This window comes from Salvelinus fontinalis, chromosome 26 (assembly GCF_029448725.1).
Source record: "Salvelinus fontinalis isolate EN_2023a chromosome 26, ASM2944872v1, whole genome shotgun sequence".
NCBI lineage: Eukaryota > Metazoa > Chordata > Actinopteri > Salmoniformes > Salmonidae > Salvelinus > Salvelinus fontinalis.
The window spans coordinates 33,266,076-33,283,699 of NC_074690.1; the positions used below are offsets into that span (position 1 = coordinate 33,266,076).

Here is a 17,624-nt window from a genome sequence, read left to right on the forward strand (position 1 = left end):
GCATATCAAGAAGCTGATTAAACAGCATAATCATTACATAGGGGCACCTTGTGCTGTGGACAATAAAAGGCAATGTGCAATGTCACAGATGTCTCAAGTTTTGAGGGAGTGTGCAATTGGCATGCTGATTGCAGGAATGTCCACCAGAGCTATTGCCAGAGAATTGAATGTTAATTTCTCTACAATAAGCCACCTCCAATGTCGTAGAGAATTTGGCAGTATCTCCAACCGACCTTATATGAACTGTAACTCATTTAAATTGTTGAATGTTGCGTTTATATATTTTTTCCAGTGTATAACCCACAGAATCTGCTCTTTATACCCAATTTCATATTTTGGTAATGAGATGTAGACCAACTATTAATCTAGCTTATTTGCCTATTGCTGAACCTCGTAGCCATTCATTCTCTTACATTTCAATTCAAAGTTTATTTGTTACGTGCGCCGAATACAACAGGTAGACCTTACAGTGAAATGCTTACTTACAGGCTCTAATCAACAGTGCAAAAAAGGTATTAGGTGAACAATAGGTAAGTAAATAAATAAAAACAACAGTAAAAAAGACAGTGAAAAATCACAGTAGCGAGGCTATAACAGTAGCAAAAAAGAACAGCCAAAAGTGGAAAAACCCAGGAATTCATCAAATTAGCGATGCTGGTAAAATTGATCTTTTGTCTATCAGCTTCCTGTGTGACACGTGAATTGTTCCCTCCCCATACTCCTTCACTGAGTGGGCCGGGCCCCTCCCTCCTTCCGCCTCCCACTCCTTGTGAGTGGGCAGAGAGCACAGACAGCCAGCAGCAGAGCGGAAATACCTGCAGACATTATTCACCTCACTGACTCGGCCTCTGACGACAGCAGCCGCTCCTTAACCTAACTACCTGTCTGATGACACGTAGTGAACGTGTACTAGTTCCCAACAGTCACCTGCACTGTGCAGGGTCACACTTCCTGTTGCTCCTTTAGGATAGCCTTGACACTGATAGATTAAATGTAGAAAACAGGTTTTTCAAAACCTTGATACTGACACTAATTGAGTGTGCTGAAGCACCCTATTTATATTCAGAGGCTTTATTAACATTGATAAGTCTTAGGCTAAATGATAACTAAAACATTGCACGTGTGGAACTAGAGTGTGTGCACTTGTTCACTTCTGGACAACATTTAAAACAAGCTATTATTTATAATTTCCTGATGATTGACACTACCAGAAATGTGCACCTACTGAATATTAGATAACATATATTTTTTTAAGTTGACTCAATTACCTCAAATATCAAATCTGTTATATTGAAAGCAACTGTAATCTACATTGTATGAAGTGTGATTTTATTACCCTGGCTCCTCCATCATATCACCAGTCAGAGGCAGGCTGGGACATGTAAGCTGAAGCCACAGAGACTGCGGTTGACCCTGAGTCAACTATAAGCCATGTTATTACCTATGTCACATCAAAAATAAATATTGAGTCAGACCTTTGTATCATCCACATAATAAACACTTAGAGAAATAATGCGATCTGAATTAGATGGATTGTTTTCAAAGGATGGACATTGTCTGGTAAATTATTGTTCAGATGGGCATGAAGTGAATATTCTTAACAAGCTGAAATGCTTGACTGTTGATAAAACATTTTTTTTTTTAAGTATCTTTCTCTAACTACTTGATTAATGTGAGTATGGTTTCTCCTGATATAAAAGGGAAACAAAAAATAGACTGATCAGCCTCTTTACATGCAAAGGATCATCAAATGACATGCAATGCACACATTTCCTTTCTAGTTTTATTAAGCCCCAACTGAAATGTACGTAGGCTGCTATTCTGAATTTGAATTGAGGGTGTTTATAAAAAATAACAGGAAGAAAGAAACTGTTAACAACCATATAAAAAACAGAGCTCCACTTTCTCTGAGGGATTTGGAGCGTACTGTGAAGCATGTTTGGTCAGGCTTGTCGCTTTTCACAGTATCCTGAACAGCCTGTCTGAATTCACTGTTGTGGAAAATGCAGCTTTCTATACAGCGAAAGATTCCAAACTTATCAGTTCAATTGTATTTTTCCATGGAGCATGGGGGCAGGCTAACCCACCTGAATCTGCTACGTGCCTGGGGGTAGGGTGTTTAGAGAGTGAGGAGACCGATGGAGGTGGAGGCGGCTGCCATCTTATCAATCGATCTACATTTGACATTCATTGTACGTCTTCTTCAGCCTTCCTGCTACTGCAGTCTTATGCAAGAACAGAGCCCCCCTAAATCTATACTTTTAGTTTACTCAATCTTTCCATTCCTTTTAACCTGAATGTTGCCTGTGTGACAGATGACCGAGTCAAATACCATCTATAGTTTTCTGTCAATTTACTAAACGAGATTTGGTACAACACAACTTCTACTCTATATTTCAAAATTAACCCTTTTTTTCTCTACAGGCAAAGTCTCATGATTGAGGGCCAACATAATAGCATTATTCTCAACACACACTTCAGCCAGAAGGTCTACTCTGACACCAAACAAACCAGCATGTCCCTGCCCAGAGCCCTGGTCCCAGTAGAGAGATGCAGCCCATACTCTCTGACCAGGTCATTTGGCCAGCTTGAGATCAACAAGACTTCACCAGAGGGAGATGGCACGGTCAAACAGGTGGGTTGTGTTTCACTATATTTACTGGCAGATATTCCACCTAGAATGGACAATAAAGTTATATTCTATTGATGTTAACCCAGGTTTGATTAGCCCTATTATTTTGGGGTCTGCACTCTACACAGTCACAATCAGTACCAGTGGGGTAAAGTACAGTGTGGGCTAACCTGCTATGTCGTCAGTGTCTCAAATCTTAATTCAGTAACACAAATTTTCTCCCATGTTTGTCCAGGTACAATATGATGTCCATGTCCAATAAGTGTGTTTTTTTTCCTCTATCCAAATCTCTGCCCTCCAGTCTTTATGCAGCCAGGGAGGCCCAGGTGCAGCCAGCAGCGGAGGGTGTCACTCCCTCCTAGAGGCCATTGAGGGCCTGGGCCAGGCTGGGTCAGTGGGGCAGGATGTGGAGGTGGTGGTCCAGAGGGTCTACTGTACCCCTATCAGGGAGCGCTCCACTGGGACTTCACTCAAGTCCAGAGCTCCTGGCAGATCCCCTAGAGTACCGACTCCTCTCCAGAAGGGCAAGAGCAGGTAGAGTTCAGCAACATGTCTTATCTTTTGTCTGATATCTTGTTTCATCTACCATGAAGTCCCCATGAGGTTGAATATGATGGCCTGTTGTGAGTGTTTACATCGTAAACTAACTGTAAAGCCGGGCGTACACTACAAGATTTTGGCCCCGATTTAGTTGTCCCAGACAAGTTTATGAGATCCGAGACGACAAAATTCCCCTACTCGGGTCGTGCGGTCTTATCTACTCTCGTTTAATGTGAGCAGGTCAGAGAAACAATCTGAGGGCTACTGATCCCGTCTTTGAGTTGTCCCAGACGTGCCGTAGTTTGAGATGTGCAACAAGTTTTGAGAACGGTGATCAGCAATAGCCAATGAGGGCTTTCAGAGAAGAAGCCAGTGAGGTGACGACGTTGTATCTCATCACCCAGAATGTGGAGATACTTGAGCAGGGGCGATGACTACTACTAGTATGCGTTTGTAGCCTACTTGCCTTTAACCAAAGCCAAAGTGTCTCGTTGCTTGTGAACTTCAGAGCTGTAATGTTATTTAATAAAAAATGTATTGGCTAGATATTTCTGACTGGAAACATTTGAGGCTGCTTTGAGTCGGGCTCGCTTTAGCTATGTTAACAATCTAATCACATTGTTTTCACGAGAACGGGGTATGTAGAATCCTCACTAAGGGAAGAATCTTGTAGCGTGTGACGCCCTGTCTGTGCCATATTTTTTAGTGTGCGCACCACCAGGTTGTCAAGACAAAAAACTACAGGAAAGACGCTTGAGAGGCTCAGCGATGTTAGGGTTTAGTTTACTGCTCTACGGCAAGATATGAGTTGCCACAATGTTTGTTCCTCAAATTATGTATTTTATTAAAACAGAAACATTTAGTAAATAGCTCACATTGTCTTGAGAAATAAATTAAAGCTTTTGTTTTCACAGTTTTTTTCAGGTTTTCGATCTTAATCACTTTTTTATAGAAAACAACTAAATTGGATGTTCTAAGTTAACAACAATGCTTAAACCACAACAGGAGACCACTTTTGAGGTCTGGGAAAGATCTGAGAAATTTTGATTCTAGAGCATACCTACTAGCAAGAGGCTGTTGAGGCTGTTTTTGTAGCACATGCAATGTTAGAGTTTGCAAAACAAATACCCACTGCATTGAAAATAATTATAATTTAGCCAGGTAAGCATAGTTTACTTTGTAGTTAACATTTAGTTGAAAAGGTTTTTGGGAAAGCCTTTCCATCTCCAAGAAGACTGTTTTCATTAGCATCATCGCTAACAGCTACACAAATTGGAAGATCTGCACAACGCACATACACAGACGGGCATTCTCATTGCCTTTTCAGAAAGTTGCAGGAAATATGAATCTCAGATGCATTCTGTTAATGTCTTATGATAAACTTGGGCTTATTTAATTCATTTTCAATGCATATAGTTGATTCCCTACTAAGGTCAATATATTTTTTAATAATGTTGATTTCCGTTTCTATGCCTGGATTCTGTGAGGACACAAAATGTTCAAAATTTGGACCAGAATGAGGCTCTCCATATACCTATTGTTCCTGCAGTGATGATTTAAAAAAATAATAATAATATTTAACCTTTATTTTACTAGGAAAGTCAGTTAATAAGAACAAATTCTTATTTACGATGACGGCCTACGTCGGCCAAACCTAGACAACGCTGGACCAATTGTGCATTGCCTTATGGGACACCCAATCACGGCCGGTTGTGATACAGGCTGGAATCGAATATTGCCTACTACTTTAATGATTTTTCTATTGGCATGATTAGAAAATGTAGGCATGACAACAAGTTCTGAATCTACACATCCATACATAACTGACCAAATTATGCAAGGCAAACATTGTAATTTTGAATTCTGTAAATTGAGTATGGAAAATGTGAAATAATTATCAACAATGACATGCTGCCTGGGTCTGACGACTTGGATGGAGAATTACTAAGGATAATAGCGGACTATATTGCCACTTCTATTTCCCCTCTCTTTTATCTAAGCCTACAGGAAATCGTGTGCCCTCAGGCCTGGAGGAAAGCAAAAGTCTTTCCGCACCCTTTACTGGCTCAAACAGCCGACCAATCAACCTGTTACTAACCCTAAGTAAACTTTTGGAAAAATGGTGTTTGACCGGATACAATGCTATTTCACAAACAAATTAACAACAGACTTTCAGCATGCTTATAGGGAAGGGCATTCAACATGTGTATGGTACCTTACACAAATTACTGATTTTTGGATGAGAGAAATTGATAATAAGTAGATTGTGGGAGCTGTTTTGTTAGACTTGTTAGGAATACATGTGTGTTATGGCTTTATATCCCCTGCTATATTGTGGATCGAGATACCTGTCTAACAGGAGTTACAGGAGTTACTTGTATAACAGGACACAGAGGGTGTTCTTTAATTTAAGCCCCCAACATAATCTAGGTAGAATCAGGCATTCTCCAGGGCAGCTGTTAAGGCCCCTTCATTTTTTCAGTCTTTACAAATGACCTGCCACTGGCACTGACACTGTGTGTCTATATGCAGAGGACTCAAGACAATACACGTCAGCAAACACAGCAAGTGAAATCACTGCAGCAGTTAACAAAGAGCTGCAGTCAGTTTTAGAATGCGTGGCAAGAAATAAGCTGGTCCTAAATATTAAACAAACTAAAAGCATTGTATTTGGGACAAATCATCCACTAAACCCTAAACCTCAACTAAATATTGTAATGAATAATGTGGAAATTGAGCAAGTTGAGGTGACTAAATTGCTTGGAGTAACCCTGGATTGTAAACTGTCATGGTCAAAAGGTATTAACATGTTGAAATCTCCGAGCTGTCTAAGCAACTAGCGCACAGCTCAGACACCCACACATACCCCACAAGACATGCCACCAGAGATCTCTTAACTTCTTGAGGGCAGGGGTCAGCATTTTCACTTTTGGATAAATAGCATGCCAAAATTCAACTGCCTGCTACTCATCCCCAGAATATAAGATATGCATATTATTAGTAGATTTGGATAGAAAACACTCTGAAGTTTCTAAAACTGTTTGAATCATGTCTGTGAGAATAACAGAACTTATGTAGCAGGCAAAACCCCGAGGACAAATCATTCAGAATTTTTATTTTTTTGATGTCACTAAGGGACTTGCTTGCAGTTCCTACCGCTTCCACTGGATGTCACCAGTCCTTGGAAATCGGTTGAAGTTATTCCTTTGTGTAATGAAGAAGTAGGGCTATCGTAAATGAGGGTCACATGAAGTACATTTTTTGAGAGAGGCATGTTACGAAAAAAGTTGCGTCAGTTTGTTTTCTTTTTGTATTGAACACAGATCATCCCGTCTTCAAATTGATCGATTATTAACGTTTAAAAATACCTAACGTTGTATTACAAAAGTAGTTTTAAATGTTTTGGTAAAGTTTACATGTAACTTTTGATATATTTTGTAGTGACGTAGCGAAAGTTGGAAGCTGTGTTTTTCTGGATGAAACGGTCCAAATAAATTGACATTTTGGATATATATCGACGGAGTTAATTGAACAAAAGGACCATTTGTGATGTTTATGGGACATGAGGCATGATTTATATTTTATTTCTGCGTTTTGTGTTGTGCCTGCAGTGTTGAAGTATGCTACTCTCTTTGTTTACTGTTGTGCTATCATCAGATAATAGCATCTTATGCTTTCGCCGAAAAGCCTTTTTGAAATCTGACATGTTGACTGGATTCACAACGAGTGTAGCTTTAATTTGGTATCTAACATGTGTGATTTAATGAAAGTTTGATTTTTATACAATTTTATTTGAATATGGCGCGCTGTATTTTCGCTGGCTATTGGCCGGTGGAACGATTGCGTCCCACCTGCCCCAGAGAGGTTAACAGTCCCCAAGTCCAGAACATACTACGTGAAATGCGCAGTACTACATAGAGCCATGACTACATGGAACTGTGTTCCACATCATGTAGCTCAGTCAATCAGTGAAATCTGATTTGATAAAACTACACCTTATGGAAAAGTGTGGACTGTGACGAGAAAAACCCACCCACACACACAGCATTCGCAAACATGCGAACAGACACACTACTCACATACGCATTTTAATATTGTTATTTTGCTGTATTGATTTTATTGATTTTGGATTGTATATATGTTATGGTGGAGTAGTGCGTAATATTGTGGTGTAATGTATTGTTTTATTATATGTACTTTTGCTGGACCCCAGGAAGAGTGGCAGCAGCTAATGGGGATCCAGAATAAAAAAATATATAAAAAATACCATGGCATGGACGTATAACCTCGTTGCATGATTTATGAATGGCAAATGGAATAGGAGATCATCTTTATTTAGTCAGTTCGACAGTTTTATTTTTTTAATACACTATAGTCAACACTTGCTGTTCATTTGTCAATCAACGCACAGTAAATATGCGTCGTGGCTGGCTATGTGAAACAGGCGAAATAAAATATATGAATGTGTGAAAACAATTAAGCTGAGTCGTGGATTTTGATTCATTGTTACCACCTGCAAAGTCACGAACATCATGCTCTCTCACCTCCATGTAGGCCTAAAGAAATTTGACTGCAAGCAGAGATCTGTATATAATGACGAGATGCTCATGTCTCTGCCCTAACAATGGCAGTCGTTGTCCCAAAGACGGGAAGGAAGGCGACAAGCTCAGTTTTGGTGAGAATGAATACTCTTGCTTCGCCTCTTTCTCTCTGCTGCGTTTCCGTGTCATTGCGCAATTTGTGTCTGACAGGCAGGTGCCTCTCCTATCAATAGATCCCTAGAAAATGCAGATTGTTCATTCTAGTGGGTTTCGACGGAGTAGCGAATTGAAACCTTTAAATGAAAAGTAGCTTACTTACTATGAAGGGGAAAATATAGCCGGCTGAAAATGAGTCAACCGACTGATTTAGCCGACAGCCGGCGCTAATGGAAAACACTGTAAGAGCGTCTGCTAAATTACAAAATGTAAATGTAAAAATGTAATGGTAGAGAACTTCAGAGAAAGATGTGAATCGCTTTCCATTTTCTTATGCTTACTGAAGCCCAAACTGTGTGTTGGCTATATACAGTGGGGAGAACAAGTATTTGATACACTGCCGATTTTGCAGGTTTTCCTACTTACAAAGCATGTAGAGGTCTGTAATTTTTATCATAGGTACACTTCAACTGTGAGAGACGGAATCTAAAACAAAAATCCAGAAAATCACATTGTATGATTTTTAAGTAATTAATTTGCATTTTATTGCATGACATACGTATTTGATACATCAGAAAAGCAGAACTTAATATTTGGTACAGAAACCTTTGTTTGCAATTACAGAGATCATACGTTTCCTGTAGTTCTTGACCAGGTTTGCACACACTGCAGCAGAGATTTTGGCCCACTCCTCCATACAGACCTTCTCCAGATCCTTCAGGTTTCGGGGCTGTCGCTGGGCAATACGGACATTCCGCTCCCTCCAAAGATATTCTATTGGGTTCAGGTCTGGAGACTGGCTAGTCCACTCCAGGACCTTGAGATGCTTCTTACGGAGCCACTCCTTAGTTGCCCTGGCTGTGTGTTTTGGGTCGTTGTCATGCTGGAAGACCCAGCCATGACCCATCTTCAATGCTCTTACTGAGGGAAGGAGGTTGTTGGCCAAGATCTTGCGATACATGGCCCCATCCATCCTCCCCTCAATACGGTGCAGTCGTCCTGTCCCCTTTGCAGAAAACCATCCCCAAAGAATGATGTTTCCACCTCCATGCTTCACGGTTGGGATGGTGTTCTTCACGGTTGGGATGGTGTTCATCCTTCTTCTTCCTCCAAATTTTTTTTTCTATTTTTGTCTCATCAGACCACATGACCTTCTCCCATTCCTCCTCTGGATCATCCAGATGGTCATTGGCAAACTTCAGACGGGCCTGGACATGCGCTGGCTTGAGCAATGTCTACAATCGTATCCCTGATGTCCTTACACAGCTCTCTGGTCTTGGCCATTGTGGAGAGGTTGGAGTCTGTTTGATTGAGTATGTGGACAGGTGCCTTTTATACAGGTAACGATTTCAAACAGGTGCAGTTAACTTCTCTGCGCTACGGATCCCTTCTACGGGATCATTTTCCTAAACAACTGCTGAATTGCAGGGCGCAAAATATTACTAAAAATATTTATAATCATGCAATCACAAGTGAAATATACCAAAACACAGCTTAGCTTAATGTTAATCCACCTATCATGTCAGATTTTGAAAATATGCTTTACAGAGAAAGAAATCCAAGCTTTTGTGAGTGTATCAATCCATGCTAGAACAGCTAGCCCCAAATTAGCATGGTCACGAAAGTCAGAAAGCAATAAAATTAGTCGCTTACCTTTGATAATCTTCGGATGTTTGCACTCACGAGACTCCCAGTTACACAACAAATGTTCTTTTTGTTCAATAAATATTACTTTTATAACAAAAAAACGCCATTTGGGTTACACTTTATGTTCAGAAAACCAAAGCCTCGTTCCGTTCGACGAAAATTCCAAAAAGTAACCGTAATGGTCGTAGAAACATGTCAAATGTTTTTTATAATCAATCCTCAGGTTGTTTTTAACAAACATAATCGATAATATTTCAACCGGACCGTAACCTATTCAATAAGAGAGAAAAAGAAAATGGAGAGCTACCCTCTCGCGCGCAGGAACTAATCAGAAGACACCTGACAACTTTTGAAAAATCTCACAAATTTTTTAAAATAAAAGCCTGAAACTATGTCTAAAGCCTGGTCACAGCCTGAGGAAGCCATTGGAAAAGGAATCTGGTTGATACCCCTTTAAATGGAAGAAAGACGGGCCAGGAAACACAGGTAATACAAATTTAAAAAATCACTTCCGGGTTAGATTATCTCAGGTTTTCGCCTGCAGAATCAGTTTTGTTATACTCACAGACAATATTTTGACAGTTTTGGAAACTTTGGAGTGTTTTCTATCCTAATCTGTAAATGATATGCATATTCTACGATCTGGACCTGAGAAATAGTCCTTTTACCTTGGGAGCGTTATTTAAAAAAAAATAATAATAATAATTTAAAAAATATATAATAATAATTTATAATCTGACCCCTAGCGTCAAGAGGTTAATACAGGTAATGAGTGGAGAACAGGAGGGCCTCCTTAAAGAAAAACTAACAGGTCTGTGAGAGCCGGAATTTTTACTGGTTGGTAGGTGATCAAATACTTATGTCATGCAATAAAATGCAAATTAATTACTTAAAAATCATACAATGTGATTTTCTGGATTTTTGTTTTAGATTCCGTCTCACAGTTGAAGTGTGCCTATGATAAAAAAATTACAGACCTCTAGATGCTTTGTAAGTAGGAAAACCTGCAAAATCGGCAGTGTATCAAATACTTGTTCTCCCCCACTGTAGGCTGATACTTCCCTCTTTTGATTATGTCACTTTCTAATGCCATTTTGGTTCTTGATCATATGCAATGTTTATGCCATTGTTTATTCTTTCCTGCAGCAAGTTCCTCTCCTTGGACATTTGCCTCTCCTTGGTGGCATCATGTGCCCCAGCTTAGTTCTTAGCTATTGTTTAAAGTAATTGTCCAGTATAAATGTGTAATATTCTGTTAACTCATACTCAAATAATGTTGTTGACTCATCCTATACTTGCCTTTGTAGCCAACTCATAAATATGAGAAGAAAAAAAACTAACATCATACTATGATGTCATCCTCCCGAGGAAGGATGAGCTGGCCAATCAGCGGACTATTCGCACAAATATTTTTATTGACGGTATACACCCACAGTGTTCTTTTGTTGTGGTATGCCCACACCATTCCAACACAGATAAGATGCTTTTTAAAGTACGTAATTACAATTTCTTGGAAGGAAAACTATTTTACGCATATTGTTATTAATTATAAGTCATATTTCATAGAAATCTGGAAACACTGGACAGTTAGCTGAACAGACCCCCTCCACAGAGGGCTGTCTCTTTACTCTTCAGCCATATGGCATTGCTTGACAAAGGAAACAAACATTTATAATTGAAGCCAGACCTGCTGTGCTGTCGTGATCCACCAGGCCAATTCTCTGGAACAAAAGACGACATGTTGTTGAGCTCCAGGGAGGATCCTGCTGGGTCCTGGCTGCAGCAGTAGGCCATAGATGAGGAATGATGGGATGCCCAGTAATGCCCACTGGCCACAGGGTGGCACAACGCTGCCTAACCTATAGCTTCCAGGAGGGCCAGCAATAACCTTTGATTGACTAGCAGACTACATAAAACCAATTTCTATTTAATTACCTTGTTCAGAGAGCGAATGGCTATTTGCTTGAGGGGAAAGCTTGTTTTTTTTTTAGCTGTTTTTATGTTAGGCAGACTTGACAGTTGCCTGAACATGGAACCTGGACTGGAGCTCTTGATAGAATGGATGGTCGTTGAGAGTACTAGTAGTAGTTCCCTTTATTATCCCACAATGGGAAATTGGTTTGCGGCAGTTTTCAAGAGACAAACATGAAAATCATAACATCAAATATATATCACTAAAATACATCTATACTGAACAAAAATATTATGGCAACATGTGAAGTGTTGGTTTCATAAGGTGAAATAAAATATCCCAGAAATTTGCCATAAGGACAAAAAGCTTTTCTCCCCCAAAAATGGTGCACAAATTTGTTTACATCCCTGTTAATGAGCATTTCTCTTTTGCCATGATAATTCATCCAACTGTCAGGTGTGGCATATCAGAAGCTGATTTAAACAGCATCATCATTACACAATTGCACCTTGTGCTGTGGACAATAACAGGCCACTCTAAAATGTGCAGTTTTGTCACACAACACAATGCCACAGATGTCTCAAATTTTGAGGGAGCGTGCAATTGGCATGCTGACTGCAGGTATGTCCACTAGAGCTGTTGCCAGAGGATTGAATATCCATTTCGCAACCATAAGCCGCCTTCAACGTCATTTTAGAGAATTTGGCAGTACGTCCAACTGGCCTCACAACCGTAGACTACGTGTAAACCATGCCAGCCCAGGACCTCCGCATCCGGCTTGTTCACCAGCGGAATTTTCTGAGACCAGCCACCCGGACAGCTGATGAAATTGTGGGTTTGTACAACCAAAGAATTTCTGCACATATTGTCAGAAACTGTCTCAGGGAAGCTTATCTGCATGCTCGTCGTCCTCACCAGAGTCGTGACCTTACTGCAGTATGGTCACTGCAGTCACTGTGTATGGCGTCGTGTGGGCAAGCGGTTTGCTGATGTGGGGTTATAGCATACAGACAACGAACACAATTGCATTTTAGCGATAGCAATTTGAATGCACAGAGATACCGTGATCCCTGTCATCCGCCGCCATCACCTCATGTTTCAGCATGCTAATGCACGGCTCCATGTTGCAAAGCAAAGTACACAATTCCTGGAAGCTTAAAATGTCCCAGTTTTTCCATGGCTTGCATACTCACCGGACATGTCACCCATTGAGCATGTTTGGGATGCTCTGGATCAACATGTACGACAGCGTATTCTAGTTCCCGCTAATATCCAGCGACTTCGCACAGCCATTGAAGAGGATTGGGACAATATTCCGCAGGCCACAATCTACAGCCTGATCAACTCCATGTCGAAGGCGATGTGTTGCGCTGCATGAGGCAAAAGGTGGTCACATCAGATACTGACTGCTTTTCTGATCTACACCCCTACCTTTTTTTTTAAGGTGTCTGTGACCAACAGATGCATATCTGTTTTCCCAGTCATGTAAAATCTGTAAATTAGGGCCTAATTTATTTATTTCAATTGAATGATTTCCTTATTTGAACTGTAACTGAATTTGTTCGGTGTGTGTATATACAAATTGCACTGGATGGACTGGAATAAAGTGCTGGGATGTGCAAGCATGGCTTCTGCCATTTGAAGTATTATGTTTCTTTAGGAGCCATATTGTTGAATTGCTGCCATGCTTTATTACTTTTAATCAGCCATTAGTCATATAATTGAACCCAAGATATCATTGACAATTATTACACTCAAAATGTAGGTGACTTTTTAAAATTACTTTTATTGGGGGATGGGATCCGAGGCAGGGTGTGGGAGGGGGATCACTGTGAGCTGCACGTGGGGACTGGAGTGGTATTTTAGGGTGGTACTGGAGTGGTATATTAGGGTAGAAGGGGAGTCCCGGTCAGCTGACTAGGCTGTCACTAATTGACTGACCGGCAGGAGTAATTTGACACCTCAGCTCTTGTCCCCTTTGCTCCTGCCATGCTGCTACAGCTGGTAAGCAAACACCACCTCTCACAGGAAACACATGCACGCACACTTTGTAACACAGTGCACAGCCTTCAGCCGACTGCCTCACTAGTCAACAACCAGATTGAGCTGGCTCAGGTGGGGGTGTGTCCTGGATGTGGCCATGAGGTCTGGAATTTCAGAATGAACGCATGCCTGCCTCTGCTTGAGTCTGTTAGTCAGTGTCCGTATTGCACACTTTGTTGAGGAAAAAGAATTTGCCCAATTGTAACATTTTTCTTCCCATTTAGTCAATTTAAATGATAATGTAGTAATGTGTATTTTGGGTGTAGTAATCCAACATTTGAAATCTTTGTTCTGTTATTTTAATTTAGTGTTCATTTTAGGCAGTCATTATTGAGGGATTGGGAGCAGAGTTTTTTTTATTTTTTAGAAATATAGGTTAGTGCAATGTAGGCTTAGTCCATAATCCACTGGCCCAACGTCCCCATTAAGTGATCAAAGGAAGTAGGATGAGTGACCTATGGATCTCTGTTTCCCTCTCCCCAATTTATATCTCACTATTCTGGGTAGCCACTTTTCTCTAGTCCTTTTTGTTGTTCGATTTTATAGCCTGTTCCTTTCACATACACACAGGGGAGAGAGGAAACCAGGCTTATATTTATGCTAGAAGATGTTTAGTTCCAGTAAATTCAGAATTGAATAAACAAGAAGATTAACTGTTTGCAGGGAGGGAGTGGGGAAAAGAGAAGGTGGGGTAGGAGGAGAGGCAGAAGAGAAGACAAGATGAGGGGGAAAGGAGAGGGAGGGAGTGAGGAGGAGGAGAGCATGGGGAAGGAGAGGAGGAGGAGGCTGGCTATTTTCACAGAGCTTGGAACACAATGTGCTGCAGGGATCCTGTTACAAGCATGTTTATCACTCTGCGACGTGATTGGTGGACGGTGCAAAGGAAGGAATCCCTCCTCAATGCCCCCTGTCAATGAGGCCTCTCGGCTGTGTTAATGTGTGGGTCTCTTACTTACTGTGAGGCCAAGTGGGGTGTGTGTGTGTGTGTGTGTGTGTGTGTGTGTGTATATAAGAAGGTGTGTGTGTATTTGGACAAGCTCAATGGATCGTAATTCCTGGAAGAACCACCGAGTTGCTGAGAGTTCTTGTGATTGCTCACAATAACAAATGCTGAAATCAGCCCGTGACTGAAACTGAGTGGTACTGGAAAAGGCTAAAAAGAGAGGCTGAATGGGGTATAGTTTTAGTTTAGGGGCTGGATAGATGGGTGGTTATGTCAAGATGGTAATACCACAAGACTCCCTCTCTCCTTGCTCCCAACTCTGTCTATCTCTATCTCTTCAACGATCAGCTTTCACTTTAGGATTTCAGGTTTGAACAGGGTCTGCTGTCAAAAAAAAAAAGAGAAGCCTGTGTAGGCTAAGTTTTGGGCCGCAGTTGACTTTAAAACAGCGACTGTTTACACTGGACAAAATTAGCTATTACAGTTAAGACTATTTTATGCATGCTCTTATTTTAGATCTCTGTGGTTGTTTTTCAACATTTGGAAGATAGAAGTTTTGTCAGAAAAATTATACATCTCCCAAATTAATGTAGCTATTAATGTGTATTTGGTGGAAAATATGCACTAAGATAAACAAATGCACAAATGTCTTGACCGGAGCACAGAGATACTAGCTGACATATGTCAACACTATATTTAGTGTCACTGTAAACAATTTAATATTAAACTGCTTCTCTGTCCCTCCCTGTGTTGTTTTATTAATCATATTAGACTTAATACAGATAGGACTACACTCTTATAACTGAATGCAGCATAACTACGCATGGAGGATGATTATCTGTTTACAGTGCAGTGGGAAAGTATTCAGACCCCTTGACTTTTTCCACGTTTTACTTTACAGCCTTATTCTAAAATTGATGAGAATTTTTTTGTTAATCCATCTACACACAATTGAAAAAGCAAAAATAGTTTTTTAGACTTTTTTTGCAAATGTATTAATAATAAAAAAGCAGGTAACTAAGTATTCAGACCCTTTGCTATGAGACTCGAAATTGAGCTCAGGTGCATCCTGTTTCCATTGATCATCGTTGAGATGTTTCTACAACTTGATTGGAGTCCACCTGCGGTAAATTCAATTGATTGGACATGATTTGGAAAGGCACACAACTGTCTATATAAGGTCCCACATTTGACAGTGCATGTCAGAGCAAATACCAAGCCATGAGGTCGAAGGAATTGTCCGTAGAGCTATGAGACAGGATTGTGTCGAGATCTGGGGAAGGGTGCCAAAAAATGGCTGCAGCATGGAAGGATCCTAAGAACATAGTGGCCTCCATCATTCTGAAATGGAAGAAGTTTGGAACCGCCAAGACTCCTCCTAGAGCTGGCCGCCCTGCCAAACTGAGCAATCGGGGGAGAAGGGCTTTGGTCAGGGAGGTGACCAAGAACCCGATGGTCACTGACAGAGCTCCAGAGATCCTCTGTGGGGATGGGAGAACCTTCTAGAAGGAAAACCATCTCTGCAGCACTCCACCAATCAGGCCTTTATGGTAGAGTGATCAGACGGAAGCCACTCCTCAGTAAAACGCACACGACGGCCTACTTGGAAGTTTGCCAAAAGACAAGATTCTCTGGTCTGATGAAACCTAGGATTGAAGTATTTTGCCTGAATTCCAAGTGTCACGTCTGGTGGAAACATGGCACCATCCCTACTGTGAAGCATGGTGGTGGCAGCATCATGCTGTGGGGATGTTTTTCAGCGGCAGAGACTGGAAGACTGGTCAGGATTGAGGGTAAGATGAACGGAGCAAAGTACAGAGATCCTTGATGAAAACCTGCTCCAGAGTGCTCAAGACCTCCGACTGGGGTGAGGGTTCACCTTCCAACAGGACAACGACCATAAGCACGCAGCCAAGACAACGCAGGAGTGTCTCTGAATGTCCTTGAGCGGCCCAGCCAGAGCCTGGAGTTGAACAGGATTGAAAATCTCAGTATTGATCTGAATTAAGCTGTGCAGAGATACATTTTTTATAATTTATTTGCTAAAAAATGTTATTGTGTGTAGATTGATGAGGGGGGGAAAAACTATTTAATACATTTTAGAATAAAGCTGTAACCTAACAAAATGTGGATAAAGGTCTGAATACTTTCCAAATGCACTGATTGATAGATGCCCCGTGTCTTAAACGGTGTTTAGTCACGATCAGTATTCTGATTAGGATAACTTTAGATTGCTTCACCCAAGAGCAGTGTTTTGGCTTGATCTGATTGACAGCAGATGATAATATTTACCACGCAAAAGTTCAATTACTCCCCTTAGGTCATCGTTAGATGAATTACCTGACAAATTGTTTTCCCTAAAATCTGTATGTTGTTAATGGAGATACACTGAGTATATCAAACCTTTGGAACAATTTCCTAATAATGAGTCGCACCTCCCCTTTGCCATGAGAACAGCCTCAATTCGTCGGGGCATGGACTCTACAAGGTGTCGAAAGCGTTCCACAGGGATGCTGGCTCATGTTGACTCCAATGCTTTCCACAGTTGTCAAGTTTGCTGGATGTCCTTTGGGTGGTGGACCATTCTTGATACACACGGGAAACGGTTGAGCGTGAGAATCCAGCAGCATTGCAGTTCTTGACACAAACCGGTGCGCCTGGCACCTATGACCATACCCTGTTCAAAGTCACTTTTGTCTTGCCAATTCACCCTCTGAATAGCACACACAATGCATGTCTCAATACTTAAAAATCCTTATTTAACTTGTCTGCTCCCCTTCATCTACACTGATTTTGGAGTTGATTTAATTAACAAGTGACATAAATAAGGGATCATAGCATTCACCGTAATTCACATGATCAGTTCTAAATGTTTTGTATGCTCTCTGTATATTGCCATGAAATAGATCATGATCCACATATTCAGACTTTTTCAGACATTCCCCATGGACCTCCCATGTATGCAGTTCCATAATTTAACTGAAAACAAAACTTTGCCTTATAGTGTAGAAGAATGTTTCTTCTTTGATAACCTGTAAATAGGTTATGGATTGGTAATTGTCAACAATAAAACACTGTACTGTTCCCTAGCAACGTGGTATGATGTAGATGAGAAATAAACACAGACCAATGTTTACCAACACAGTTTATATAGCCAAGCAGGTGGCTGGAATGGAAACTAACAGACTCAAAACGTTCCTAGTGTCTGGG

The 17,624-nt window shown here is 40.8% G+C and overlaps 1 protein-coding gene across 2 annotated transcripts in view; it reads left to right on the forward strand.

The window, feature by feature from the left end:
* spidr (scaffold protein involved in DNA repair) overlaps window positions 1-17,624 on the forward strand; it is an 80,019-nt gene that overhangs the window by 36,424 nt on the left and 25,971 nt on the right. For both annotated transcript variants that reach the window (XM_055883539.1, XM_055883538.1), the window contains exons 9-10: window positions 2,425-2,635; window positions 2,934-3,166. In XM_055883539.1, the coding sequence (XP_055739514.1) occupies window positions 2,425-2,635; window positions 2,934-3,166 (444 nt within the window). The remainder of the gene's footprint in view (window positions 1-2,424; window positions 2,636-2,933; window positions 3,167-17,624) is intronic.